We start from the raw sequence: 27,639 nt of genomic DNA on the forward strand, positions 1-27,639 counted from the left end.
GCAGAGCGCAGTTTGAGAACACCTGCTGTAGCCTCCCAAAGAACACATTACAGTAGTCCAATCTTCAGATCCAGAGCATCAGCATCTTAGCCATACTAGATTTAGCAGAGGAAATCTTCCTTTTCACTCTATCAATATCCAGGGATTTGGAAAGTGTGAATTTAAAGACCGTAACAAATTAATTCTTTGGGCAGCTTTCAAGACTATTCAGGTGCAGAAACTGACCACTAAGCAGACATTTTCTCTCTTTCTGGAACTGGCTCCCTCTGGACTAGCCAGATGCCCACAAAGACAATGTTAATAGTGAAAAACTTTGCTTTCTTGACTTGTCGTCCCGCCCCCCCTCCCAGAACTGGAGACTGTGAGGGGGAAACCACCACTTTCATCCTGACTTTGAAGTAGCACCGTCTCAGAGATGCTTTGAGGTGCGGTTTCAATTATGAAATGAAAAGTGAAGGCTTTCACACCTACGCCATGCAGAGGCGGGAGACATACCATCCAGAATGTTACAACCAAGGAAGATCTAAGTTCAGCTCTCTGCTAAACCGTAACCCCAGCTGTGCGATCATGGCACAATCACCAACACCCAGCCACACCCAGCCTTCCCCACTGCTCTCCCAGTGTTTTGAACTATAACTCCCATGCCCGACATTGGCAATCATAATCCAGAACATCTGGAGGGCAGTAGGTTGGGGAGTGATGACCCAACCTATTCCAGAATGAAGTCTGCTATACACAGCTCAGTTTCTCCCAGGAGGAATGCCTGGATACAAATGTGTTAATAGTCACAAAGCAATGTCTGCCTGTAGTGACAAAACCAACTCCAGCCTACTTCACACTCTTGAGAAATGCTATCAAGTTTACCAATTTTGAATTCCTTTCCTAATACTGAACTTGGGTGCTGAATTGTACCAGTCAGGTAGGCAATCTCAGCATTCTTGGGGGAAGGGGAACCATGAAGTTTGTGGGGAAGAGGAACACTACGGCAGATATCAGCCTTCCTTTTAGGGCAAGGCCAAGCCTTCCAGTGTTGCAGGATAGGGCAGCAACCTTGCCTCAAGCAGTGGATTCTAGGGCAGCCTTGAAATTCAGTAGATTTGTCACTTTACCACCACAGGGGAAGATGCCAGTTATATCTTCTGCCACAGGGCTCAAGTTATCTTGGACCATCCAGTGGGGGCTGTTGGGCTGCTGATTTGAGAGAAGACACATGGCTCTTGAACTATCATAGAAAACAAGTTTATTGCATTTCATGCAGCTGTATTATACACATGCATTGACCGAGACTTCATACAGTTAACCAATAACTCATATCTGTGCATCCAAACTGAAAGTATTTCAAAAAATAGTTCAAGGCCAATATTAAAGCCTTAGGGGCAGCTTTCCCCAACGTGATTCCCCACCCCGAATGCCCCAGCCAGTTGTAGTCCAGAACATCTGGAGGGCGCCATACGTTGGGGAAAGCCGCCTTCAAAAACAGGTTTAATACAGAATTGCTGGGGCTGGTTTACTCCCCTCCCTGCCCCCTCCCTCAGAAGCTGAAGTTAACAATACTTAGATTGGGGACATTAAAAAGAGATAAACCTTTCACACGCATACACCCACACTTCCCGACTGAAATATGAAGATGGGGATATGTCCAGCTTATGCAGCAAACGCAAGGTTGTTCCAAGGTTGAAAGTCCTGGAAGATGAAGTTTACTGGACAGGGATGTGGGAGGGACAAGGAAAAGATGCTGCACCAATGAAGAAACAGGGAAACAGATACACTGCTTTTGACAGAGCCCTATAAAAATTCACCAGTTATATACAAAGCAGAATTGCTGAGCAATGTAGAATTTGCCATTTTCTTTTAAAAAAAGAAAAAAAAGAAAAATATTGCAACATTGTCAGTTTGTGGGGTTTCCTTGCCTCCCACCAGATTGAAGGAGTTCATATAATACAACGTAGATTGCTGCCCTTTGCAGGTTTATATCAAATGCAGATATATATTGGGGAAGGGATGGAGAAGAGCTGAAGAGGGCCTCTGGTTGGCAGTACATCAATCAAGATGGTGTAACTTCCATAACATCCCGCAGCCCTCTTGCTGGACCAACTCACTCTCCTGTAACTTGTGCGGCCTGTCCATCTGTTGTCTGATTTGTGGACTGGATGAACATGGGTTGGGTGATGTCCTGGCCGGCAGGCATGGTCACCTGCTGGATCTGGTAGAGCTGTTGGAAGAGAACAAGCAAGGAGACCCACTGAGGTTCCCTCTTCAATGGATACAGACAATCGCAGCATCGTGGAACAACCATTACATAGGCAAAAGTGAGACCCACTATGCTAGGTCAAGCAATTTAAACACACTGCTGGTGAAGTGTACCCCACACCATGGTCATGTATGATACTCAAGCAGGAGTCCCTACTTCACTGAAAGTGAAGAAATAACATTGCCATTTGCATCCCTAACATCATTGCTCATCCCAAAAGCCCATCTAGTCCAGCATCCTGTTCTCATAGTGGCCATCTAGTTGCCCATTATAGGGAACCTGCCAGCAGGACCCAACCGCAACTGCCCTCTTCCCACTTGTGATTCTCAGCAGTTGGTACTGAGAAATACTGCCTCTACAGTTTCCCTGTCTCCTACTGTAAGTTTGAAATAATCAAATGGAGACACAGACTTAACTTTGCAGAAGCCATGAACTTCCCCAGCTTTTCATTTTCTCAATGAAAATAAGAGGCAGGAAGATGGCCAAATAGGAGCTAGAGAAGACCCACCTCCTTCTGAACTACATCAAGGTGTTATAACGTAAGAGCCCTCCTGGATCAGCCCAATGACCCATCTAGTCCAGCATCCTGTTCTCAGTGGCCAACAATATGCTTATAAGAAGCCCACAAGCATGACCGGAGCACATCAGCATACTCCCCACTTCTGATTCCAAGCAACTAGCATTCAGAGGCATACTGCCTCCAGCTGTGGAGGGAGAACATAGTAGCATCATGGCTAGTAGCCACAGATAGCCTTGTCTGATCCAACCCAATGGCTGTCACCATGGGTTCTGAAGCTCATACCTGTCCGTCTGTAAACTGGCCGAATTGTTGCTGTCCCTGCTGAACCTCTGTCTGTGCAATCTACAAGATAGATGATTGATTTATTGACATTTGCAGCCCCACCATGTAAAAACAAAAAAGGAGGACAGAGCCCACTTGCCTTAACTGCACCCCCAACACAGAGAGACCATTTTAATTTTAAAGACCTGCTTGCCCCACCAGGCGGCTCTTCTCTTCGGCTGGCATCAGAGCTCTTTGGTTCACAAATCCACCTCCTTGCCCCCATTTAACAGAACAAGGCAAAAAGAAAGGAATAGAAATGTGCTATGGAAGTATATCTTCAACATACAAAACCACAGCAAATTTGCAAAACAAATTTTCTTCATCAGAGAGATTAGAGAGAATAAAACAACATACGCCTGGAGGAAGGGTGAGGGCAAAAGGATGATTGAGGCTGCTTTGTCATGCATGATAGATATTCAGATTATTTTGCTCCTGTGGATTATTTAACCAAATAATGCCATAGTGCCTATTGAGATTGGATGGATGGCTGTAGTTCACAGGAGGAAGTGGTAGAGACACCTGGGGGTGGAAGTGATGTTGAAAGCCTCAAGACAAGCCTTTGCTATAGGCCAGGCATAGGCAAACTCGGCCCTCCAGATGTTTTGGGACTACAACTCCCATGATCCGTAGCTAACAGGACAAGTGGTCAGGGATGATGGGAATTGTAGTCCCAAAACATCTGGAGGGCTGAGTTTGCCTATGCCTGCTACAGGCCATTCACACAGCCAGCTGAGAGAAGGAAGCTGTGTGCATGGAGTAGGAGGGGAAAGGCATTTTTTTTTAAAAAAAAAAACCTGAGTGTGTTGCTAGGCTGTACATAAAGATGCACCCCAGACCTGAAAGAGCAGGAATACTGTTATATAGGACATAAAAGTAAAAGTAAAAGATGCTTTTAATGAATGTATTAACAGTGACTAAAAATGGTTCTTGCAAAGCACTGGAAATCAGATATGGTGACTGAACAGAAATAATGGCTGTGTTAAATCTGGCAGGTGGTCAGAACAGAAAAGCTGACCTATACAAGAAAGGGGGGAGTGGGAACAAAAGGGAAGGAATAGGATTTAGCTGAATTTGCCAAACACTGAAGGAGGTCTGTGCCAAACAAGAGCCAGATTTTTGTATTCCAGCACGTGTTCCAGGACAGGTTGTATCTTTAGTATCTTGTAGTTTGCTCTGATGCGTGACAGGTATTTCCTGAAAGTGCACGTTAATTGTAATTTGTTTTCTGGGAGTTGTCTTTTGATGGAAATTCTGGTGATCAAGCCTCAGGACCTTGCTTGAAATATGAAGGGGTGGGGTAGGATGGAGTAGGTCCAAAACAGGTTTCTGTACTTTTTAAAATGGAAAAAGGCAGGCAGCATGAAAAAAAGACCAAGGAAACTACTGCCGCTCCCTTGCCTCAGTGCCCAAGTTCAGGAAAATCCACTTCTTTTCAACAGACTAGGTACCTTTTAACAGCTATTAACAAGCCACTGGACCTCAGTTTATACCTGTTGTGTGTTGGCTGCAAGTGTCTGGATTTGGCCCTGGACCACCTGGGCACCAGAAACGGGCTGAGTTAAGCGGATATACTGCAGCTGACCGGCGTTGAGATGTACCTAGAAACAGTAGGAGATGGCACAGAGTTGGTAACCTGAAACATGCAGGCTTTACACCCTTGTTTCCGAAAGAGACAGAGATATTACACAGGGAGGGCTAAATAAAGCCAGGGCGGAAACGTGACCACAAGTCCCCCTTTTACATCATCCCCCTTGACAGCAAAACAATAGGAGCATGAAAGGAATCAGGCAGAAATATAGATATCCACATGTTTCTCTTCAGTGAAGTTTTATCAAATGTTAAAGGGGAACATGCAACCTAGCATTTCTGATTGTGCTATAAGCTACCATGTTCTGTTCTGAATTATTACTATTACCCATGTTAGTAATTGTATACAAAAAAGTCTCAAAGCAACTTAACAATACAAAATACAAAACATAAAGATAAATTAAGAGCCTTAAAACACACACAATGTGCAACACAATAAGGAGGGTAAGTCTTACGCCACTCACCTAAAAGATGAGCACCTCAATATAGGCTACTTGACTACCAAAGGTCTGGGCAAACGGAAATACAGTATTAGCCTTGCACCTACCAACTGACTGTCATGGGGCCAGTTGTGTTTCTCTGGGGGCAGCATTCCAAAGAGTCAACTTTCTGTCCTTTAACATTAGACACTTGTGTACTATATGCACGGAAACCTTTTTTCTTTTTTTAGGAGCAGGTGGAGGAAGATCTTCAGTCAGAGAAAGTGTTTTAATACCTGTCACTGATGCCCAAACCATTTGGAGCAGAAACTATGAAGCTTGCAGTTTGCCCCCTTGCCGATTTCTCCAGCATGCAATATTTTTCTCTAAAGGTCATCACCCTGTTACAGGCAAAGTGTAGCCCCCTGTAGCAGATATACTCTATGTGAGCAAAGGCACCTCTATGCATTTGTCTTTCAGTGAGGAAATTTGCCTTCAGGGGAAAATGCTGTTTGCCACAAAAGGCCCCTAGTTAGATTTTAACCATAAGAGCTAACTCTGAAATGGACAAGGCAAACTTTCAGGGGTTTAACTATTATTCTACTGCTCACAACCAGAAAGCTTTTGTCACAGAGTTAAAGTTAAATCCTGTTGCCTCAAGCTGTTTTGAGGTGCACCTGCAAAACCTTTTCCTAAGGTGGCCTGGGTATAGTTTGCAAACACTTGTGCAACACTCACACAAAGACTCTACATAACACTTGAACAGTTTATTATTTAAAAGCATTCATGTATCTTTCCATGTTGTTTTAAGGACTGCAACCCATCCTGGTTGTACAAAGCAGGCAAATGAAGATTTCAGAGCTGAATGCAGCTTTGGTAACAAAAGTTGCAAGACGATGTGATCTTTGACTTCAGAGCACTAAATATACATTGTCAAAGTGTGCTGCACAGAACATACAAATGACAGCCAGTCCTACCCATAGGGTTTGCAGCCTATGCGATGATGAACAAGGTGTGTGCAAAATGGATGTGTCGATATGTGTGAGAGACAAGGAGTTGGCTTGGCGGAAAGAAGGGAAGGCTGTCAGAGGCACAAGGCATGCTCAAAAATTTAATGAATTCAGGTTCCCATCCCCCAAAAAACTACTTTCAGAGCCTCACAACCCTCTGGCAGCCAAGCACAAAGTATCCTCTCACTTATCTACATGACTGTATGCAATTAGCTGCTGTATATAAGGACCTGTTGACTGAGATATGAAGCCAACAGTGGCATCAGAAGAGCATGACCATGGCTCATCCAAGTCTTCCTCTTTAACCCATCCCACCAAGTGAACGAAGCAGGAAAGGAATGAGCTCACTGGAGCCAGGAGCTCCCACCTGTACCTCACCCATCTCTGCATCTTTCATGGTGAGCACAGCTGCTCTGATGGCAAAAAGTCTCTGACTCTGCCTGCTTGGAGAATCCTCTCTCGCTCCCTGAAACTTTGGACCCTTCCTCCCAGTATTATGCAGAGTTTAAGAGCCACTGGCATAAGCCAGCAAAAGAGGAAGAAATGGAGGCAGAAGAAGTTTAGAAGAGGAGGAGCAGGAATAAGAAAAAGGAGAATATTAAGGCATAAGGTAGACTGCTGTGCAATGAACGGAAGGCCCTTGAAGCTCACACAGAAGAGAAACAGTATGGATTTGAGAGCAAGTGAGAGTCAAGTGTCCAGAAAGCACTCCAATATGTGCTGGTGGCGAGGATGGAAACTCTCCCCCCCCCCAATGCTCCCACGCATCAAAGAATGCTGTGCAAATTGAAAGCTATCATGTCAGGGTGTCAGGCTCTATCCTAATCTTCTTCCTGTTTAGTTAGTTTTTACAGAAAATTGTGGTTTATGACAAAAAAGTTTTAATTATTTCAGTGATTATTTGCAACATGCAAACACTTAGCTGGATTACAGAAGTGTTCAGACTTGAGAGCACTGCACTACATACTATGCTTTATCTGAACTTCTGAAATGATGGGCACAGATGGTTTGTGAGTGTGTGGGGGTTGGTGGGTATTTGAAAGTGCAGCACAGCAGAAGGCAGAAGTGGGAGAAACACACAGAAGGGTTCTTTATTGTAGCACAATGTTCTTTAACCTTGGGGCCCCAGATATTGTTGGACTACAACTCCCCTAACCTCTGAGCAACGGCTAGGTTGGCTGAGGAGCTGCAGTCCAACAGCTTCTGGGAACCCAAAGTTGAAGACTGAAGCCCACTCAAAAGCAGTGATGGGTGCTGAGCAGAGAGAAGTAAACACAAGTCCCTAACACAGTGCCATTTCTGCCTTCTGAGTTGTCTTAAAAGCAGGATATCATCGTCAACAACAACAGCCTGCAGAGAGAAGACCCTCTTGAGAACAAGGGTCACAAGAGGACAGCCTGAGTACAAAGAATAAGATCAGTCGTATGCCTCCTTACCGGTATTTGCTGAATTTCTCCAGTATTGGTGATGATCTGTTGCATGACCTGCATGGTCTGCCCAGTCCCACTCTGTGCTGGCTGAGCCTGCCCCTGTGGCTGAGCCTGCACAATCTGAACCTGCTGCCCTTCTCCGACTTGCATAGTCACAGGGGTGGTCTGAAAGAACAGAGCAGAAGAGAAGCATCCTGAGCCTGAGGTATCCCAAATACACCTGAAGCCTGGCTGGTTCCCTGCAACAGCCAGACTGAAAAGGGGAAAAAACCCACAGGCCCTCAACCTTTTCCCAAGCAATGTCCCAGAATTTCTCTGCTGACTACCTTCAAGGAGGTGCAATGGATAAGATTTTGATTGCTGTGGTAAAAACAATCCGAAAGCAGAAGTGACCAGTACCTCCACTACCAGTGGAAAGTGAAAGTGAGTTAGAATCAGGACACATCTATGCAGCTTAGTTGCTTTCTACCTGAAAAAAACTGCATTGTGGCATCTGGGAGCATGCAAATACCTGCATGGCAAATACTTATGAGGAGGATCAAGAGTTTTGGCAGCCAATATAGATTTGGGGCAGGAAGACCCAAAGACTTACTCCAATGATGGTCTAAAGCAGGTCATTCTCCTATTCTACACACATCTTTTGCACTTGTCTCATACTTCTTTCTTCAGAATTTAGGATCTCTTTGTGAAAGCCTGGGCAGCTTATGAAAATAATCAGATCTGCAGTTTTCTCTCCAAGAATTTTTCTTTGCAGCCCTCAAGGCTGCAAAGCAACACCCAGATAGTGGGTGTTGAAGTCTCAGAGAGCAGAACGTTACTAAATCTCCCAGCATAGGCATCTATTCTGATTTCTGCCAAAACCCTGAAGTCCGCCAACAGGAACAGAGTCAATGAACACCTGCGTCCCATGAGCCATGCGCTGGGATGATCCACACATACAAATGGAAATCTACACCAGAATTAGTTGCCCAACTTAAGCTTCTCCACTAGTCTTAGTACTTCCAGAGAACTGTCCATCCAGCAGCCAAAGGATCTTGCCATGTTTCTGGGTGACTCAGCAGAGCGCTGGCATTTTCCACTAGGAAGTCGAATGGGCTGCAGTATTATCTAGCACATTTGGGATTTCTGCTGCTGTCGGAGCTAGGGAAATTCAGGCCCAGGGACCAAATATGGTCCTCCAGACCAGGCTTTTATTCCAAGCAGAAACTCATTGGAACTCAGTTCCAGCACCCCTCAAGTGGGCGCCATTGCCATTTTAAGAAAATGAGAGGTGTTCATGGTGAGTTCTGGCACCTCTTTTTCTAGAAAAATAGCACTACTCCAGACCTTTCCATGTGGCCCTCAGAACTCTCCCTATGTTACGCCCCCATTTGCTGACCACATCTCTTGCTAGCTGTGCTGTGTCCTCCTTGGGCACTTTGGCCTGGCTGGAATTTATCACTTAACTGTGATAATGCCTCTTGCTTGCCTGTATGGAGGATGGAAAGGGGTGTGTGGTGAAGCTGGTTTCACATGGCCAGAATATACCAAGATAAGTTACACACGTGACACGCTTCAGCCCACCTCTAACACAGAGCACAAGCCCTCTGGAATGCCATTTACCAACCTGCCCTTGCTGAGGCTGTGCTATGATGATCTGCCCTGGCTGGATGGTCGTGGTGGACGTGGTCGTCTGTTGCCCTTGCTGCTGCCCCTGCACCTGGACAGCTGCAGGCTGCTGAGCAAGTGTGAAGTAGTATTGGACAGGCTCTGCCGGGGTCACAGCCTGGCGCACCTCCTCCTGTGCCAAAGGAAAAAAAGGGGGATGAAAAAGCAGAGTTCATCAGCTGAAGTCCTCTTTGTGATATCCAGTACAGCAGCCTGTGCAGTGCTTCAGAATGGGACAGTAATGTGTAGCAAGCCTATGCCTACTGACCTGAAAATGATGGTCTTCAATGGACTGAGAGAACAATGCGTCTCTCTCCACTGTCAGAAACCTTATGGTGTGCATCCCCCAATATTTTAATTGATTTTTTGTTATATACAAAAACATGTAGACACTAAAAAAAACCCCAGATAACTTGTTTGATTGGTTTCGTGTGTCTATCATCTACTTTGCTCAGCATTCGGTCCTGCTTTCTGCCCAAGCACATTGTAATTTTATTTAGAGGAAGCCACAAGAGGTTAATGTGTGCTGCATACGTGGGACATCCCTCAAGGGTTTGGTATTAGCAGAAAGTGGTGTGTGTGTCTATTAGACAATCTTCCAAGTCTGCAAAGTTTTGTGAAATCCCCAGCTGACTAAGAACGGCATTCTCTTCCCCACTTTGAATCAGCCTGTAAGAGATGATTTGGAAGTAGAAGATGAAGATGTTTGAAGATGAACAATCCATGGCAGAAGGCGTAAACAACCTTCTCCCAGCCACCACAAAGTCACAGCTGAGAGTGTAGGATGTTTACACATGCTGCTGCATGGGAAATTCTGGTTCTATGTAGAGAACACGCCACAAACTGCTTGCAAATCAGTTTCCTTTGCCTTCCTTCCTATCATTGAAGGTAGAGAAAGAAAGAGGGTGTGGACACGTGTCCCCTTTCAATTGCCAGCTTGAGCGCCAGCTCTGCAAAGCTGTGACACAACTACCTTCTGGTTCAATGGCAGCGCAGCAAACATCCAGTTCCTAGTACGCAGACATGCATATGAAGCTGAAAAGTTTGTAAGTTAGTTACAAGATCCCAAAGTATGTTGAAATCCCTTTTTGGGAGCCTTGGTTGTATGAGAGTTAGAAGTCATTCATTACTCTTTTTCGTTCAGCCAGTTGGCTTCAATATGCCACTCTCCCCACTCCCCATGTAGGAAAAAGGAAGGTGTGAAGATGTCCTCACCTTCCAGTGTTCAAAACTGTAGGTCCTGTGGGTTATTTTGGCTAACTTTACATCTTAAGCTTATCAGAGACAAACACGTTACACAAAACAATTATCCTCATACATAATTGGGGGGGGGAATATATAGTTCAAGTACAACTTTCACTGTTTCTGAAACATTTTTGGATGCACAATGATTGGATTTTAATGACTTATGCTTCTGAACCGCAGTCACAGTCATCCAGCTCTCCTGCCAGTAGTCTTGTAGATTAGTGGAGGCCAAGAGACAAGACCGCCAAGAATGGCTGGAATGGATTCCATCAACATAATGTAAGGATCTCTTGTGCAAACTTATTGGCGTGTCCCACTCTGTAGATCCAGGGTTGATTGCTTTAAGGGAAGGAAAAATATCTTTACAACACAAGAACTGGAAAATGTTTTGCCAGAAGAATGCAGGCCTGCAACCTACTCAGCCCCGCTTTTGTCTGAAGGACACACTAGATATCAACCCCAAATAATGCTGTTAAACAAATCTATGGTACAACCATATTCACAGTTCTGGTCACCTCATCTCAAGGGAAGAGTTGGAAGGGATTCAAAAAGAAAGAAAGAAAGAAAGAAAGAAAGAAAGAAAGAAAGAAAGAAAGAAAGAAAGAAAGAAAGAAAGAAAGAAAGAAAGAAAGAAGAATGAGAATGATCAAAGGGCCAGAGCAACTTGAGTATGAGGAAAAGTTACAGTATTGGGCTTTTTTAATTTAAAGAAAGGGCGAATAAGAGGTGACATCATAGGTTTATAAAATTATGCATGGCATGGAGAAGGTGGATCAAGAAAAGCTCTTTCCCCTCTCATATAATACTAGGACTTGTGGACATCCAATGAAGCTGAATGTTGGAAGATTCAGGACCGACAAAAGAAAGTACTTAACTATGTTCTCATGTTCTTAAAGAGTGAGTGTCAGAACCATTCCTGTTTTCCCTGCTGTGCCATATAGCACTAGAGCAGGCATCCCCAAACTGCGACCCTCCAGATGTTTTGGCCTACAACTCCCATGATCCCTAGCTAACAGGACCAGTCGTCAGGGATGATGGGAATTGTAGTCCAAAACATCTGGAGGGCCGAAGGTTGGGGATGCCTGCACTAGAGGTCTGAGGAATAGGGCTGGCTGTCAGTTCCAAAACTAGGCAAGTTTTAGCTATATAGCAGGAGTTGGGGGGCTGAAGGATGAAAAAGCTAAAGATCAATTTTCTTTTCCTACAGCAACCCTGTATAGTGAAGGGAGGGAAGTCTATTTTATAACCCAAGGGTAAACATCTCCCTAACCCTAATCCCTTCTCCTCCTCCAGGATCCTTACTATAAACTGCTAAGAGCTTGAGCAGGTCAATTCCCTCTTCTTCCCACACACCTAGTTTCTTCTCCCTCCCCTTCTAATGATACCAGCTTTTATTACATGGTAAAAGTTTTTGTGAGACTGTTTTGGTTGTGTTTTTTATAAATATATATATATGTATATAATTTGCAAACTTATGTACCAAGACAGCCCACCAAATACATACAAACCACTGTCTTACTTCTAGATGGTCCTGGTTTGCTTTCAAACCAATGATAAACATGAGGTGGTTAAGTGCTTAGTAGCCAGGCTGAAAACAAGCATCTGCCAGCAGGATGTGGCCCAAGTCAAACTGAGGTAGATGTAAAGCCATTTCTGCCTGGAACACTGCAAAATAGTAACTAGGAATGCAAGCTATTAAGATGCTGAGGGTGACTTCATTTTAGACAAAAGCTACATGGAATCAGAAGTGTCACAATCCTTGGATCGCAATAGGGAGAAAGAGCTGCAGCTTTCCCCACACATGGCCTCCTGAGGCACCTAACCTACTCTATGTTTGCAGTGAAGGCTCAGCTGAAACAAAGTCTGCTTTGAAATTCACCTGGGAAAGACAAACAGTAGAAAAATATTCAGAGTGTTGCAGTCCAACCAGCTAGAACCGGGGCTGCTGATTAAGCTAGCGTTTGCTCTGATGCTCAACAGCTTCCTTAGAATCTCTCTGCAGCTAAGCAAGCTCACCCTCCCACCACACCTGCTTTCTTTATGGATAGAAAACTAGGGGCTGCCCTGAAATCTGGCAACTGGCTGAGTGGAAGCGAGGCCTTTGGTCCAGACTACCTGTCCGGCGTTTCCAACATGCACATTCTCCCTGTCACACTGAGATATTGGAATTGAATTTGGAATGTGCTGTGGACCACAAGTCCTGGGGTTCAGAAGTGAGTGCCAATTCTTATGTACCCAAAATGACACAGTTACAATGCAAGAGGGGAGGTATCAGTAAGGTACTTTGTGGTTTGCAGAAGAACAAAAAATCTTTTGGAAAAAGAATTACCAAAACAGCCCAATGAGAACATCTGGAAATGGTGCCCTTGCTGGAGATATAAATTGTGCTGGAGATAATATCCATCATGCTGTATTCTGAAGTGGGCAGGGGGGGATTTTAAAATCACAAAAAGCAGGTGATAGTTCCAGTATTACTGTATGTTTATTCTATAGCAGCTTTCAAAATTCCAGACATATACATGCTGTACTAGCAGGAATGGAATTTAGAAACAGGCACTCCCTGTGGTTGTCAGATGACAGAAACAGAGGCTGCTGTATTGATGAGAGATTGAATTTCAAAGACAGCAGACCGTCCTTACAGCAATCCTGGAGAGTCAGGTTCCTCAGAGCTGAGGAATCAAGGCTATCTTAAGCTTCCCAGTAAAAGCTCTTAGATAATCTTGGAGCTCCCCAGGGACAGCCTTGCCCAAATAGGAAGCTTTCCCTTCTGCAGTAACTAAAGGCAGATTCTCACATACTCCATATCAAGCCCGTTTGTGTGCCTGCAACCAAGAAGTACCAGATTCAATGGAGCACATTCTCTTAGATTGCCTTTTACATAGCAGACCTCGCCAATTGATGCTGAGTAAAATGTTGGATCTCCAGCCCACAACTCTGAGAAGAAATCAAATGAGGGTTCTCCTGGCAGATCGGGACAATGATACCACTGCTCTAGTAGCCTCCTTTTTAGCCACAATTTTACCCAAAAGGGTTCCCAACAAACCATCCCCTCGGGAAATAGACTGGGTGTAGCAGAACATCTAAGTGCACACGACTACAGTGTGACCCTATAAACCTTGACAGCTTCACCCTTGTCCTTTTAATTATCCCAGTGATTTGAAACATTTTATATTGTGATGCATTTTATATTGTGGGGTATTTGATTTGATTTGATAGCAGCTGGCCCCAGAACCTCCCTGGATCCAAAGTGTTTAACAGAAAGGAACAGCATTTTGCATCACTGAAGGAGAAAGCAAAATTGTAATTGTTGCATTCCTGCAAGGGGAAATTAGCAACTGCCATCTATTAACTCCACTTGAACTGCACATTAACATTCCCACATAGTAAATCAACTTGCAGAAGACCATCAACTTGATGTTCTCCAGATGTTTGGACTCCAACATCAGCCCAAGTTAACACAGCCAGTGGTCAAGGATGATGGAAGTTGCAGCCAAGCAACCAATTCCCCACTCCTGAATAAAGGGTTGCTGACAACATTGCTACTAAGAATACTTAAAGGTCTCTGGTTCATGTAAAGGTAAAGGTACCCCTGACCGTTAGGTCCACTCGCGGACAACTCTGGGTTGCAGCGCTCATCTCACTCTATAGGCCAAGGGAGCCGGCGTTTGTCCGCAGCTTCCGGGTCATGTGGCCAGCATGACTAAGCTGCTTCTGGCGAACCACAGCAGCGCACAGAAACGCTGTTTACCTTCCCGCTGTAGCGGTACCTATTTATCTACTTGCACTTTGATGTGCTTTCGAACTGCTAGGTTGGCAGGAGCAGGGACTAAGCAACGGGAGCTCACCCTGCCGCGGGGATTCGAACTGCCGACCTTCTGATCAGCAAGCCCTAGGCTCAGTGGTTTAGACCACAGCGCCACCCGTGTCCCTATCTGGTTCATGTAACCCTGCCTAATTATGTGTAGCTTCATTTGCTTCAGCCTTTCCTTTCCTCCCACTCCTGTGGCCTCCTGAACTATCAAAATTTAGTTTATAATTTCTGTGGAGCCAGGGACCTGTCTTTTTTGCTCATGAAACTGCAAATGTCCCAGGTATAGTGATGGCTACATTACTGCAATGAAGTTGGCCAAACTTCTCTCTGAAGGTCTTCCAAAGACATTGTCTCTGCTATAAGTCAGGCACAATAAGGCACCGCCTTCAGCATTTTTCAGACAGTGGGATACAAAAACAGTGGGATACAAAAATATAAAATGCTCTTAGTATTCAATTAAATAAAATTATATAGCAACATCTGTACAGAAACTGAGATGCAAGTCTATTCATAAGTAAAGAAAGATGGTAACATAGTTGTAGGTGTTATATATACATTTCTCTAAGGGTGGTTTTATGTAAAGTTGTGATGTAAGAGTTGATCCTTAACCTGCTCTAACCCCAAATGTCGCCTCAAAGTGACTCTTCAATACAAACCCGTTATGTTTCAGGAGAACTGCAGCAGCCTGCCGCTGTAAACATCCGACTGAAAGCCCCTTCAAGCACCATACAGCTTCCAGTCAAGGATGTTTACAGGAGCAACAACTGCCGAGAAAGATTCGGGATGTGACATTCCTGGGGTGGATCAATGCTTGTGGCAGGGAGGACATGGGCCCTCGATGTGGCCTGGGCTGGTGCTCTGTATGGCTTCTTGGAGGAACTGGAGTCTTCTGGAAGACGGAGCTTCTTCTAAATTAGCAAAATTATCTCTGATTGTTGCTCTAGAAAGTCAATGTCTGAACTATTTGACCAGCACACTTACAAGGTGTTTTGACCAGTCAGATGTGAGCACCTTAATGAAAGTTCCAGATGGCTGTGAGGAGAGTGTCATAAACCTGTGTGTATCCAATCTCTAAGCACCTGGCATAAACCGAGGGCATTGTGCACAGGTTATTGCTTATGTAACAGGAACCTGCTGTGCAGGTAATCAAGTGCCCAATTGTGCATCTGTGGAAGCGAGCATGCGCATGTGCTTCAAATCAACACTCATGCTGCTTTTCACAATTTATAAAACATTCAATTATCCTTCTCAAAAGGCACCAGCAATACCATTTGTCACTCCAACAAGACAGAAAAGCTAAGGGTTTTGAGAATAAGCCACATTTAATACAGGCTGGCAGTCTAACTATACCCAGTTTAAATATATATGCAAAAAATGGAGGGGTGTTGAAGCTGAGTGAATAGCTCTTTCCTACCTCCATGAAATGAGATGATGTGAACTCTGGTGGCCATGCTGGTCAGCTGAACTTTATTCATATTCAACAGTCTAAAATCCAGTTCTGTGTGACATCCACTGTCTGGATCTTGTGTCTTACCCATTCATTCAAGTCACTATCCCTATTTCTTCCCCCAACCCCATGTGCATCACCCCCAGGTATCTGCCTGCCCCAAAGGCATGTTCCAAGGGCAATGTTTCAGGTGTACCCAGTATTTTGTGCCTGGTCTTCCATAGCCTTTGACCATGGAGCTTGGCCACTTAGGAGAGAGGGCAGCAATGGCTCTACTGGAAGTTGCAGCCACTGCACCAAGATGGTCTGATGGGTTTGCTGCTAATTTCTCTAAATGGTAGATAACGGAGGCTGGAGAATTTTGAGAGTGGTAAATGCTGCTCATGCAAGACCTCAGCTGTCTAACATGTAACGCTCTTGTTGTTTAAAATTGATTTTCTTTATGCAATTGTATCAATTGTTTTTATATGTGTAATTGTTTTATATAGATTATACTGTAAATCACTTCAGTTGCTGCATAGGAAGAAATTCATAAACGAAATAAAATCACCATCATCTCATAAACATCGCAATAAATTTGGATATTTACCCTGATGTTTTGGGGGGCAAATAGAGCTAGTTTAGAATCAATGCAGTTATTCCAGACTAGTCACATCTTGATTCTAGGCAAGCATTTTGTCTGTTGTATGGTGATCTTGGGGGAAGGAATCAGCACAGGAAAAAATACTGGCAACCCCCCCCCCCAATATCTGCCCAAATCTTTATAGAGAACACAAACAGGGCACAGACTGTTTCACTCTCACCTGGCGTTTGGGAGGTTTAAGTTCATCCCTCGGAACAATGTCAATGAGAAAGTCAAACTGATCAAACTTAGTGATGGCCATGGCAATGTCGTTTCTCTGTAACAAGGAGAAGATGGTGGTTACATTAAGCCTTGCCACCTGTACACTGCTGGAATTGACCGGGCTCAGATTAATAAGCAATAGCACCTCATAGATTAAAAGTATTCCTTCCAGTAGCACCTTAGAGACCTCTAAGGTGCTACTGGAAGGATTTTTTAGATTTTGTTTCGACTATGGCAGACCAACACGGCTACCTACCTGTAACCACCTCATAGATGTTAGAGTAGCCTTTCTCAATCTTGGATCTCCAGATGTTGTTGGACTACAACTCCCATCACCCCTAAGAAGCAGGACCAGTGGTCAGGGAAGATGAGAGTTGTACTTCAACAACATCTGGGGATCCAAGGTTGAGAAAGGCTGCGTTACTTGGCAATGAAGAAGCGAATCTTTAGCAGTGGAAAGCTATCAGAAGATATGGAAGGAAATGTTATTCTTAAACTTCACAGCTTTGTGGAAAGTCAATCAATAAGGGATATCTTGAATTTTGCTAGTTTACTCAACCCAAGGACACATGCACATGCACTACTTATTTAATATTATGTGGATGTGATTCAAAATCCACCTAAGGCTACTCTACAGCAGCTGGTTAAGGTCACAAGTCTTGTATGCCTCACACAAAGGAGCAACATCATTTAGTACTACCAGCCAACTACTTTATAATGAGTCGTGGGTGGTCCACTTGCCCATAACTGACCCTCAAATTGGGTGGAGAATTCTGGATCCTGAGATCTGATCATGGAACTTTCAGCATCATGTCTATTTTGGTCCTTAGTGCAGCTTGCAAGAAATCCATGATTATTATATTGAATCACTACTAGAATTCAGCCCCATGCGTTTTGCTCAGGAACCTCTAGAAAGGCGAACCACTAGTGCAACCAACCAGTTATTACATTATTAACTGCAAGCAGAAGCAGAGGAGCACTTCAGAAAGGGGACTCCCCCCCCCTCCCAGAAGTTAGGGATTCTATTTGCCTTCAAATTGTTTCTGAGTATCAAACCAGTGTGGCAGCGATTGACAAAAGTCTAAGCTGCACTTCTAAAGGCAGTGACACTGGTGAGGTTGAACAGAGCAGCCTTTGCCAACCTGGTGCCCTCCAGATGCTTTGGACTACAACTCCCATCAGTCCCAGCCAGCCCTGCTGCTGTAGTAATCTGAAACATTTGGAGGTGAAAGGTGACACAAAGGTTTGACAGAAGTTCTCAGGACACACATGTACAGTGGTACCTTGGGTTAAGAACTTAATTCGTTCTGGAGGTCCGTTCTTAACCTGAAACTGTTCTTAACCTGAGGTATCACTTTAGCTAATGGGGCCTCCCACTGCCGCCGCACGATTTCTGTTCTCATCCTGAAGCAAAGTTCTTAACCCGAGGTACTATTTCTGGGTTAGTGGAGTCTGTAACCTGAAGCGTCTGTAACCCAAGGTACCACTGTACTGAACACAGGCCAGAACTTCACATTACTAGCCACCTCACATATGCAGACACCTCAGGGCCACTTTCTCCTTGCAACTCTATCCCCACCCATTAGCACCATGGGGTTCTGACATCTATCTTCAAAGGAAACAAAGTCTGGAAGTGGGGGAAGGGTTAAGTTCCTAAATGCTGCTTCTTCATTGCAAACTGCCTCCTCCTCCTCCTCCTCCTGACACCACTCTGCAGCAAAGGTGCTGCAACCTGGTTTTGCATGCCCAAGTCAAATAGCTCCAGTCTACTCTCCATTCCACTCCCCTGCCCCAGCCCCTACTGGAGAAATAGTCAGAGAGCAGAAGGAGATGCCATGGAACTTTTAAGCTAGCTGAAAAATAAGCCTTCCATTACCTGCAGGGTCCTGCGCTTGTTGTCCTCTGTGTGTATCCAGGCCCGTAGTGTCAGTTCTGTGATGAATATCTGAGCAGCCTTGGCAAACAGAACAGGCGCCTCTGCACTGATCATCTAATAAGGAAAGGGTGCATTTACTCTGACTATAGAAAAACATAACTAGATGCTAAAGTCTGTCCCCACACACCCTTAAGTCTTGCTGCTTGGACTCCAGAAAGAGGACTTCCCCATGTACAGGAAAGAGATGTCAAATCATTTTTGTATTATCACATTTGTATCATGCTCTACTCAAAGTGGCACATGAGGGTGACATGTAAAAGCACCTCATGGCCTCTTCAACCCAAGTTGATGCAAGGTTTCAAGGCCAGCAATGTCACAGACAGTGGTAATATATCTACAGAAGAAGGGGTAGTTAGGTCTCTGTGTTCTTGACTCTAGTGCGGCGGGGAGGGTGTACTTGTGGTGGTCACCCTTGTAGTTTAAGAGCGGATATGACAATTTCCCAAGTCATCTGCAGAGCAGACAAACTTCCTCTCTCACACAGGAAATGTCTCCTTTCACACTGTCAGCCTCAGTGCAACCCTCACCACTTCCAGATACAGTAAAAATAAAACTGTCAGTCAAAGAAATATTAGCCAATCATGAGTTTTACTCAATTAAAATTGCTTATAAATAAAACGTTCTGAAGTAAAAAAAAAATACCCTGTTTAAGACACAAACACAACTATCGGTACATGCACAATGCCAGAAGAGGCATTTCATCTTCGGTTTATTGGACCTCATTTAGCTAATACTGGGTCTACAGGCAGGGGTTCAGAACTTTCATAGCCTCTCCTGATCCAAAAGACCAGGAGAAAGAGAGGTGCGTATTATCTGCATACTGATGACACTGCAAATCCCCAGATGACCTCAACCACCAGTTTCATATAGGTGTGAAAAAGCAAGGACAAGGAGGACAAGCTCAAATGCCTTGGGGTCAAGCAGAAATCCCCCAGTGCTATGTTCTGAAATTAATCCTGCAGATACAAGTGGACCCACCAAAATCACTGCATCTCCCAGCCAACAGAACCAATCCAGCAAGATAACCATAGTAAATGGTATTAGAAGGTATTGAGAGATCAAGAACTAAGCAGGAGTAATGGCTCTTTCCTGACAGAGGTCATATATCAGGGTGGCCAAGGTTGCCTCTTTGCCAAACCCTGGCCTTAATCTGGACTGAAATGGGTCTGGATAATCCAGAATATCCAATAGTGCCTGGAGTTGAGTTTGTTACCAATTTGGGAAGAGGTATTCAACAGGGATGTGTTTTTTTATATTAAATATGCTCAGAACAAATTTATTGACTTGCAAATGTCAAAATTCAACATTTTTGACAGGAATTTTACCTTTACATCTTCATCTAGTTTCATGATCTTCTTTATGCGTGCCAATGGAAGTTCCTGAACTCTGAAATCTTTCTGCAGAGATCAACAGAAAAGAAGAGACTTTGTATCACTCTGGTACACACAATTCAGTATAGAAAAGGACATTCAAAGGCATCTACTAAAAAAACCCAAAACCTAACACAAGCTGGTTTACAAACATATTGTACAGGAGATTGTCTATTTTTCCTTTAGGCACCCTTTTTCGACCTGGGGTCCTCCAGATGTTTTGGGCTACTAGTGTATTGGCTGGGGCTGATGGGAGTTGCAGTCTAAAACATCTGGAGGGCACCAGGTTGAAAAGGTTGCTCTGCGGGATGACAAATGTGGTCACCTAACATTTGGATCTGCTCCTGCTCCCCTTCATTAGAGTACCATTGATATGGTTATGCAAGTGACCCACAGATCTGAAAAGGACAGTTTGGCTTCTGTAATATAATCAAAATCTCCACAGGGATTGTCAGGAAAGGCACCTGACAATTACCCAATTCAAAAAAGCAAAAACAAAACACGCTTAGCAGCAGCGAAGTAAACTCTTAGTTGTCCTAAAAATGAATCCTGCTCTAATAAATTAGGTTCTGTACTCTCCCCACCCCCAAGGTCAGAGTGGACAGGCATTTCTAAAGTTCAAGCGAAAATTTCTATAGCTTCAGGGTCACTATAAAAGTACAAAAGAGATTCTGATTTATCTTCCAGCTTTTGTGACTGCTAACGAAGAGATGTTTCTAAGCAGAACCTCACCAGTAGATCTGAACAACCATCGGGATTAATATGGGGGGCACTCCCAGTTATGCAGGGTCCAGGGTGCAATATGATCTTTAAAGATCCAACACCAGCCCTCTGAAGTGGGCCTAGAATCTAAAAGGTCAGTACAGCTGCCACTGTATGCAGTATAGACACCCATGATTCTGCACCTTTCACAAGTGATGGTTTTCACACCCATTGAAACGTCAAGATCATTTGAGAAGACCAGCCATCAAGTAAGCAGTCTGTGAAAAGAACTGAGTGGCAGGAGAACTCTTGACCTGGATGGACATTTATCTGCACTGTTCATGGATTCAACTGTCAACCCTTGTGTGCACAAACAAAGCAAACATTGGTTCCAGAGAGAGTGAGAGAGTAGCTCACAGATGCTTAGATCATGCACATTGGTACCATCAGCATACAGGTGACACTGCATGCTCAGGAAGATCTTGCCCAGCAGCTTCTTACAGATGTTGAAATTACAGAGGTGACAATGTGAAACTTTGAAGAACTCAGCCTATTGGTAGCCGTGATGTACAACAGGCTGCATTCTGAGAGAAATTAGCACAGTAGTATGCTAGCTGCATGAGAATTATGTTGGCCTACTTCAGCAGGTTGTTAAAGGATGACCAAAATAATATGGGAAACACTTGGAAAAGTGCATTGCAAAAACTTTGTGTTACCATAATCTCCACTGTCTCCTACAAATAATGGAATTAACACCATGTCAAATACAGCCAAGACGTTTAGGACAGTGGTTGCCCAAATGTATTTCAAGAAACACCAGGATTCCTTGGAACATCAACAACCATTCTTCAGTTAAATCAGGAATGGCAGGCGTGTTTCTCTAAATACAGTTGTTTCCCTGCAACACAAGGTGTGCCCCAGGATAGAGTGCTCAGCTGATGTGAGGGTCAACATGCTATGTGAAGTTATGGATGCCTCAGAAGCCTCTGCAACTTGCAGGCTAATGTGAAGGGTTTTTTCCACAGGCAAGTCAATGTATAAGTAGTCTCCTTAAGCTAGAAAAATTTGGGAGAAAGGAAGGAAGGAAAAGATTTTCTTCTACTGATCTCTCAAGAGGGATACCATCAGTAAGAGTTGTATCCAACTCAATTTGACTCGGTAGTCACACTGAAATTAAAGGACTGAACACTGTCATTTTCATTTATTTCAATGGGTCTACTCTGAGCAGGACTAGCATGAAATACAAACCAATGCCTCTGTCGCATATGACTGAATTGGGACTTGGGCCCATTAATTTCATTAGATACATACAGCTCAACAACAGACACTGAGGTCACATCAAACAGCAGCAGAATCTGAACATTTTGTACACCTGCCAATTGCATAGTACAGGCAAATCAGGACCTCTATTTGCATAGAGGAACATTTAGTGGATTGGCTGTACAAGACGTAATTTCAGCAATGATTATAAACAGAGTAGAGTATAGCCAGAGAGGGCTTTTTTGTAATTATCTTTCTTCCACAGTCCCTATTAAAATTTCCACTCAGGCAAAAGGGTTACAGCTTGACATTCAATGTTTTGTTCATTCACAGTGTAATAAATTGAATCACATGACCAGAGTACTAAAAAAAACAACACACACACACCAAAAAACTGCCCCTTTTTGGGAAGCTGCAGAAGACTTTTTACCACTGAGCTGAAATCTCAGACTTGCAGCTCCTACATGTCAGAGCTATGTTTACTAAAGGATCATAATTATTTCTTATTTTTATGCATCAGTATCTTTTGACTGACCTCCAAAAAGGCAGCTCTAAGTATCAGATCCAAATGGGAAATTTATCTTTAGGCTGCTGGTTCCAATGTGGGCTCTAGGGTTTATTTACAATTATATCAGACTCTAATACTGATTAATCTCTAAGGTAAATTCTTCAACAAACAGGTCCAAACTTCTTCATCAATTTGCTGATTTAAAAAGAAGTGGTAGAAAGGTCTAAAATGTATTGTACTCCTGACTGGGAATCAAAGTATAGTTTTTACTTATCAGATTTGTAGGATGCATGGTAACTAACCATTCAAATTTAGATTTTTCTCAGAGATGTGTATGTTGTTGCAATTGATTATTTATAACGTGTCTTAATTTAAAATATTCAAAAAATGGATAATTATATCCAATTTTTCTAACATGGTGGCGATGCAGGTCTCTAAAGGGGTCTCATTCATCTGTGAATCAACTATGTTACAAGTTTAGTTCCTACACAAATTCATAAAAGGCACTGGACCTCAAGCCAATGAGCCATATGAAAACCTTTCTGAATGCAAGAGTCCTGTTTGGTCTATCCACTGCAGCAGAAAAGCCCTTCAGATTGTGCCCTCCTAACTGGTATTCAGAGGCTCAATGCCTCTCACCTTGGCGATTTCATTTGGCCAATGAAAACCTAAAAAACCTAACCTCTGCAAAGTTGTCTACTCCTCTTTTCCAAGATTCCTCTGAACATACACCACACCACTGACCTTCTATTAGAGAGATGTGATTTGTGAGGGCATGAGCCCCGTGTATTTTCAGTGATCCCACACATATTGTGAAGCAGCTTCCCAAGAGAGACCTCTTCATTACTTGAAGTCCTCCAGAAAGCATTTGTACATGCTTTTACCATCTGATTTTAACAGGCTGATTTATTCCGGCATTTAAGCCTATGTGTTAACACATTTAGTATTTATTGTAGCTAAAAATGACTTAACATTTAGTTCTATGTATTTTCCTCATTTCAAATTTGCCACCTTGAGCTTTATTTTCTTAATGCTCAATAAATTACGAACAGAAATAAATAAAATGTAAGAAAATCACATTTGCTAGCTAAAGATATGAATGTCTATGCTTAGTCTGGGTGGCGATCAGGTGACAACTCCACTTAGGTGAGACCTCTACAACAGGCACGATTACATCTGTGGGACTGCAGGTTGCATGAAGGAATGGTGAATGATACCTGCTATCCACCTCAGCTGCACAACCCTACCCACCCACAAAGGCAAACAATACGTTTCCTCACCTGAACATATGTGTCTCTTGTAGTTCTATGGGTAAGCATGGGGCTACGTTCTGTTACTGGACACACACAAAACACTGCATTTCTTTGTGTTCCACTCAATAAGAGAACTAAGCTAATCATATTCCCGGAAAGGCAAATATTATAGACTTGCCCCTACACAGAATCCATCTCTACAGATGTGCTCCCTTGTAGAATCTTCTCTGTACTGCAAAGCTTCGCAAAAAGGCAGCACAGGAAGCAATTCTCTCTTGCGAAAGGGATGCTGCATGGAAGATGGAGCAAACTTGTTTTCTCCTGCTCCAGAGGGTAGGACCCAAACCAATGGCTTCAAGTCACAGGAAAGGAGGTTCTGACTAAACATCAGGAAGAATTTTCTGAAATTAAGAGCTGTCTTCTGACAGTGGAACAGACTCCCTTAGAGATGGTGGCTGCCAGTGTGGTGTAGTGGGTAAGAGCGGTAGACTCATAATCTGGGGAACCGGGTTTGCGTCTCCGCTCCTCCACATGCAGCTGCTGGGTGACCTTGGGCTAGTCACACTTCTCTGTTGTGTCTGTTGTGGGGGAGGAGGGGAAAGGAGATTGTTAGCCGCTTTGAGACTCCTTCGGGTAGTATAAAGCGGGATATCAAATCCAAACTCCTCCTCCTCCATTAGACAATTCTTAAGCAGAGGTTGGATGACCATCTGTCATGGATGCTTAGTTGACATTCTTGCATTGCAGGGGGCTGGACTAGATGACCTTTGGAATCTCTTCTAACTCTACAGTTCTATGGCCCCCTGCTTGTATTGTTGAGTTTATTGGAGGTAAGAAGGTCACAGTTACAAAAAAAATTCAGAAATTCAATCTTTTCCCACCCACCCCATTGAGAAGGCAGCATAATAATTAGCTATCCCTTGTAAATTAAACTAATCTGGTGGACAATAACTCCTCCTCAATAATGACGCAAATATCACCTGAAAGTTCTGGGTTTTTTAAAATGGAATAACTTACCACTGTAAGATTTCGAATCTCCTCCATGACCCGAGGCCAAAAAGACTGAAGGCATTGCTGGGCATCACTGTTGCCTCCTGAGCCAAAGCCCCCATCTGTGGACATTTTGGAAGCTAGAAAGAAATTAAGAGACATGTTAGAAGCAGAACTGTCTTGAGGAGCTGCAGAGTTCACATTTAAAAGGTCCTCAGATGGCTTTGGGACATGAAGAGCAAATGCACAGCCTTCAGTGTTATCCAATAATCTGGGGTGCTTCCCACAATTCTCCTTCCTTACCAAAATTTTCTTAAGAATCTTGAGACTTCTCCACAGATTCTATTCTTATACACAGTACCTTTCAGAAAGATCTTACATCTTGCATTTGTGACCAAGCAGTGTACTTTAAGGAGTTTATTAACTCATATGATTCTTCTGATTCCTTCAGATTAGGAATGGTTGTTCTGGCTGGGGCTGATGGGAGTTTTAGTTAGCAGTATCTGAAGGGCTGGAGAAGGCTACATTAGAGCTTTCTCTGCCATAGCACCTACACTGTAAAACAGTCTCCCCAAAAGCCTACATTCCACTATTTTAATTCAGATATTTTTGTTCACCAAGGCTGGTACTCATACACATGTATTAAATTCTACTGAGCCCTGTGGGTCTTTTGTCAGAGCAAATATGGCAGAAAAATAACTAGATTGTTTGGCATTTAAGTTAACATTTCTTGGCTTGCATACACTTGCTTTTTCAATGTTGTTGTCGATTTAACATTTTTGATGGTAAATTTACTGCTTTGAATGATGCTTTTTGAAAAAGTTTATAAATGATATATATGAACTACAGATCACCTTGGCTTAGGTCTGGTTGGGAAGAAAAGGTTCCCAATTCATTGATGACCTTGAGAAATATTGCCTTAAGTATATTTTGATAGCACAATGGCTACAGAAACAGAAGACATTCCTAAATGTAAAATGAGAATACAATTCACATTCTAGCTAGGAAACAAGTGTTCCCTAGCACTATCCCTTCAAAGGCCTTTAACAATATGGATGCAAAGAGGTGGCACATTTCTCCTAACTTCCTAAGGGCTGCTATCAGGCACAGAATTCTTTGGAATGGCAGTCTGGTAGGAACTTGAAGCTCCATTACTGTAAGTACTTTCTCACCTCAACAGTTATGTCAGAAAGGAAGAAGAAGAAGAAAACAACAATTAAAAGGGGAAAATAGAGAAATCAGCACTTTTTCAGAACAAATTGAGACCCAGCCTCACAGCCGCTAGGCAGAGCCTAACAGTGAGACTCAAGAGCCCTCCTGAGAAGCCAGTCTTCAGCTGGCCTTGCCTCCTGTTTAGATGTAAGAGAATATCTCAAAGGATAAGATCTCTCTCTCTTGCCTTCACATGAGAAGCGATAAGAAACTCCAGGAGGAGATTGTACTGTATACTAGTTTTTTACAGGGGACAAAAGCCTGGATTGGCCAGAGAAAAATTAAGTTAGTAAGTAAGAAAATTTAAGAATAGTCAGAAGATAATTCCACAGCTGGTTTTTTTGAAATAACCATGTTAAATATACCTTCCTAAGTTTGCATAGAGGGGAGAGGAAAACCAGAGATTGTTTTTATTCAGACTTTTAAAGAAAGCAATCTTTCTGCACAGTGCCGTAATGTGAATTGGCTGGGGGCCAGGAACAATTCTAGCATAAGTGGGTACGATTCCCACTGACTTATGATCTATTGTGTGTGGTGGGGTTTATTTTTGACTTTTACTCAGGCCAAGAAAGGGAAGAGTGCTCCCCTCCCCAGAGAATGTTGAGAATGCCATGGTCCTGGGGCAGCTAGCATCTGGACCTTGGCTTATGCTATGTAAAGCAACAACCTATTGCTTAAAAAAAAAATAACCACAGTGCTAAATAATTCTATTGTTGAAAATTATTAGTACTTAAGTTTGCAAATACAACTCAATGAAAAACAATGAATTCTGCTGGTATAAAAGAAAAGAAAAAACCAGAAGTTAGCTAGGACTGGTTAAGTTTTCTAAGACTGGATTTTGATGAATACTCCCTAATGGCACAGCATCTGCAATATCTTGAGAAAATAAAAGATCGCTTGCAGCTTCTTTAGAATATGCTTATTTAAATGTAATCAATCCACTCAAATATGCAATTAGTTGACAACCCTAATAAGTTATGCTGCCACATGTATGCAATTTCCATAATATATACCAAATAGATAATTCATGTGGAGCTGAAAAGACCAAGGCAATATGCAGCCTGATCCCGGGCAACAAAAGCAGAGCAAACCCCCACCAGCTGTGCGCACATTGTTTACTGATGCAATCTATATCACAGCAGGCCAGAGCAAGCTTGCAACAGAAAAGCACCTGCAGAGCAAACAGGTCCAAATGACAAGGCCACACCACCCAACATCTCATCTCATCTCACTGCAGAATATAATTACCCTGTTTCCCCTATTTTAAGACATACGGTGGTACCTCGACTTACGAACGACTTGACAACCCAATTTTTCGACTTACGAGTGGGGCAAATGGCCGCACGCTTACGAATTTCTCGACATCTGAACAGAAACCGCGGCGGTTTTAGATACGGTTTTTTCGACTTACAAATTTTTAGATGGGGTTGCTTTGACTTACGAACTTATGGGAAATCACGTTTCCAATGGCACTTTTCGACTTACGAATTTTCCGACCTATGAAGGTGCCTTTGGAATGGATTAAATTCGTAAGTCGAGGCACCACTGTAGTCATAAAATAAGCCATAGCAGGATTTTTAAGTATTCAAGGAATATAAGCCATACCCCGAAAATAAGACATAGTGATGGGCGCAGCAGCAATGGCGGCTGCGGCAGCAGGAGGAAAAAAATAAGACACCCCCTGAAAATAAGCCATAGTGTTTTTTTTTTTTGAGGAAAAATAAATAAAAGACGGTGTCTTATTTTCGGAGAAACACAGTAGGCCTCTGAGGAAGGGAAATAATTCATAGTCATATATGGTGGTGTAGATTGTGTTCCGACCCCAGCGGGCCACTTTGTGTATTCTGTCCCACCCCGAGGGATCCAAAAGACA

The 27,639-nt window shown here is 43.3% G+C and overlaps 1 protein-coding gene across 4 annotated transcripts in view; it reads right to left on the reverse strand.

The window, feature by feature from the left end:
* Positions 1-1,223: 1,223 nt before the first annotated feature.
* Positions 1,224-27,639, reverse strand: part of NFYC (nuclear transcription factor Y subunit gamma) — a 55,101-nt gene continuing 28,685 nt past the window's right edge. For all 4 annotated transcript variants that reach the window (XM_035121203.3, XM_088672253.1, XM_088672252.1 and 1 more), the window contains 9 exons: positions 24,582-24,694; positions 19,797-19,868; positions 18,412-18,525; positions 16,495-16,590; positions 9,148-9,321; positions 7,548-7,706; positions 4,586-4,693; positions 3,054-3,113; positions 1,224-2,212 (listed from right to left, as the gene is read on the reverse strand). In XM_035121203.3, coding sequence (XP_034977094.1) covers positions 2,096-2,212; positions 3,054-3,113; positions 4,586-4,693; positions 7,548-7,706; positions 9,148-9,321; positions 16,495-16,590; positions 18,412-18,525; positions 19,797-19,868; positions 24,582-24,686 — 1,005 coding nt within the window. In that variant the 5' untranslated portion in view covers positions 24,687-24,694 and the 3' untranslated portion in view covers positions 1,224-2,095. The remainder of the gene's footprint in view (positions 2,213-3,053; positions 3,114-4,585; positions 4,694-7,547; positions 7,707-9,147; positions 9,322-16,494; positions 16,591-18,411; positions 18,526-19,796; positions 19,869-24,581; positions 24,695-27,639) is intronic.

This window comes from Zootoca vivipara, chromosome 6, assembly GCF_965207765.1.
Source record: "Zootoca vivipara chromosome 6, rZooViv2.hap1.1, whole genome shotgun sequence".
In the NCBI taxonomy this organism is placed as follows: Eukaryota; Metazoa; Chordata; class Lepidosauria; order Squamata; family Lacertidae; genus Zootoca; species Zootoca vivipara.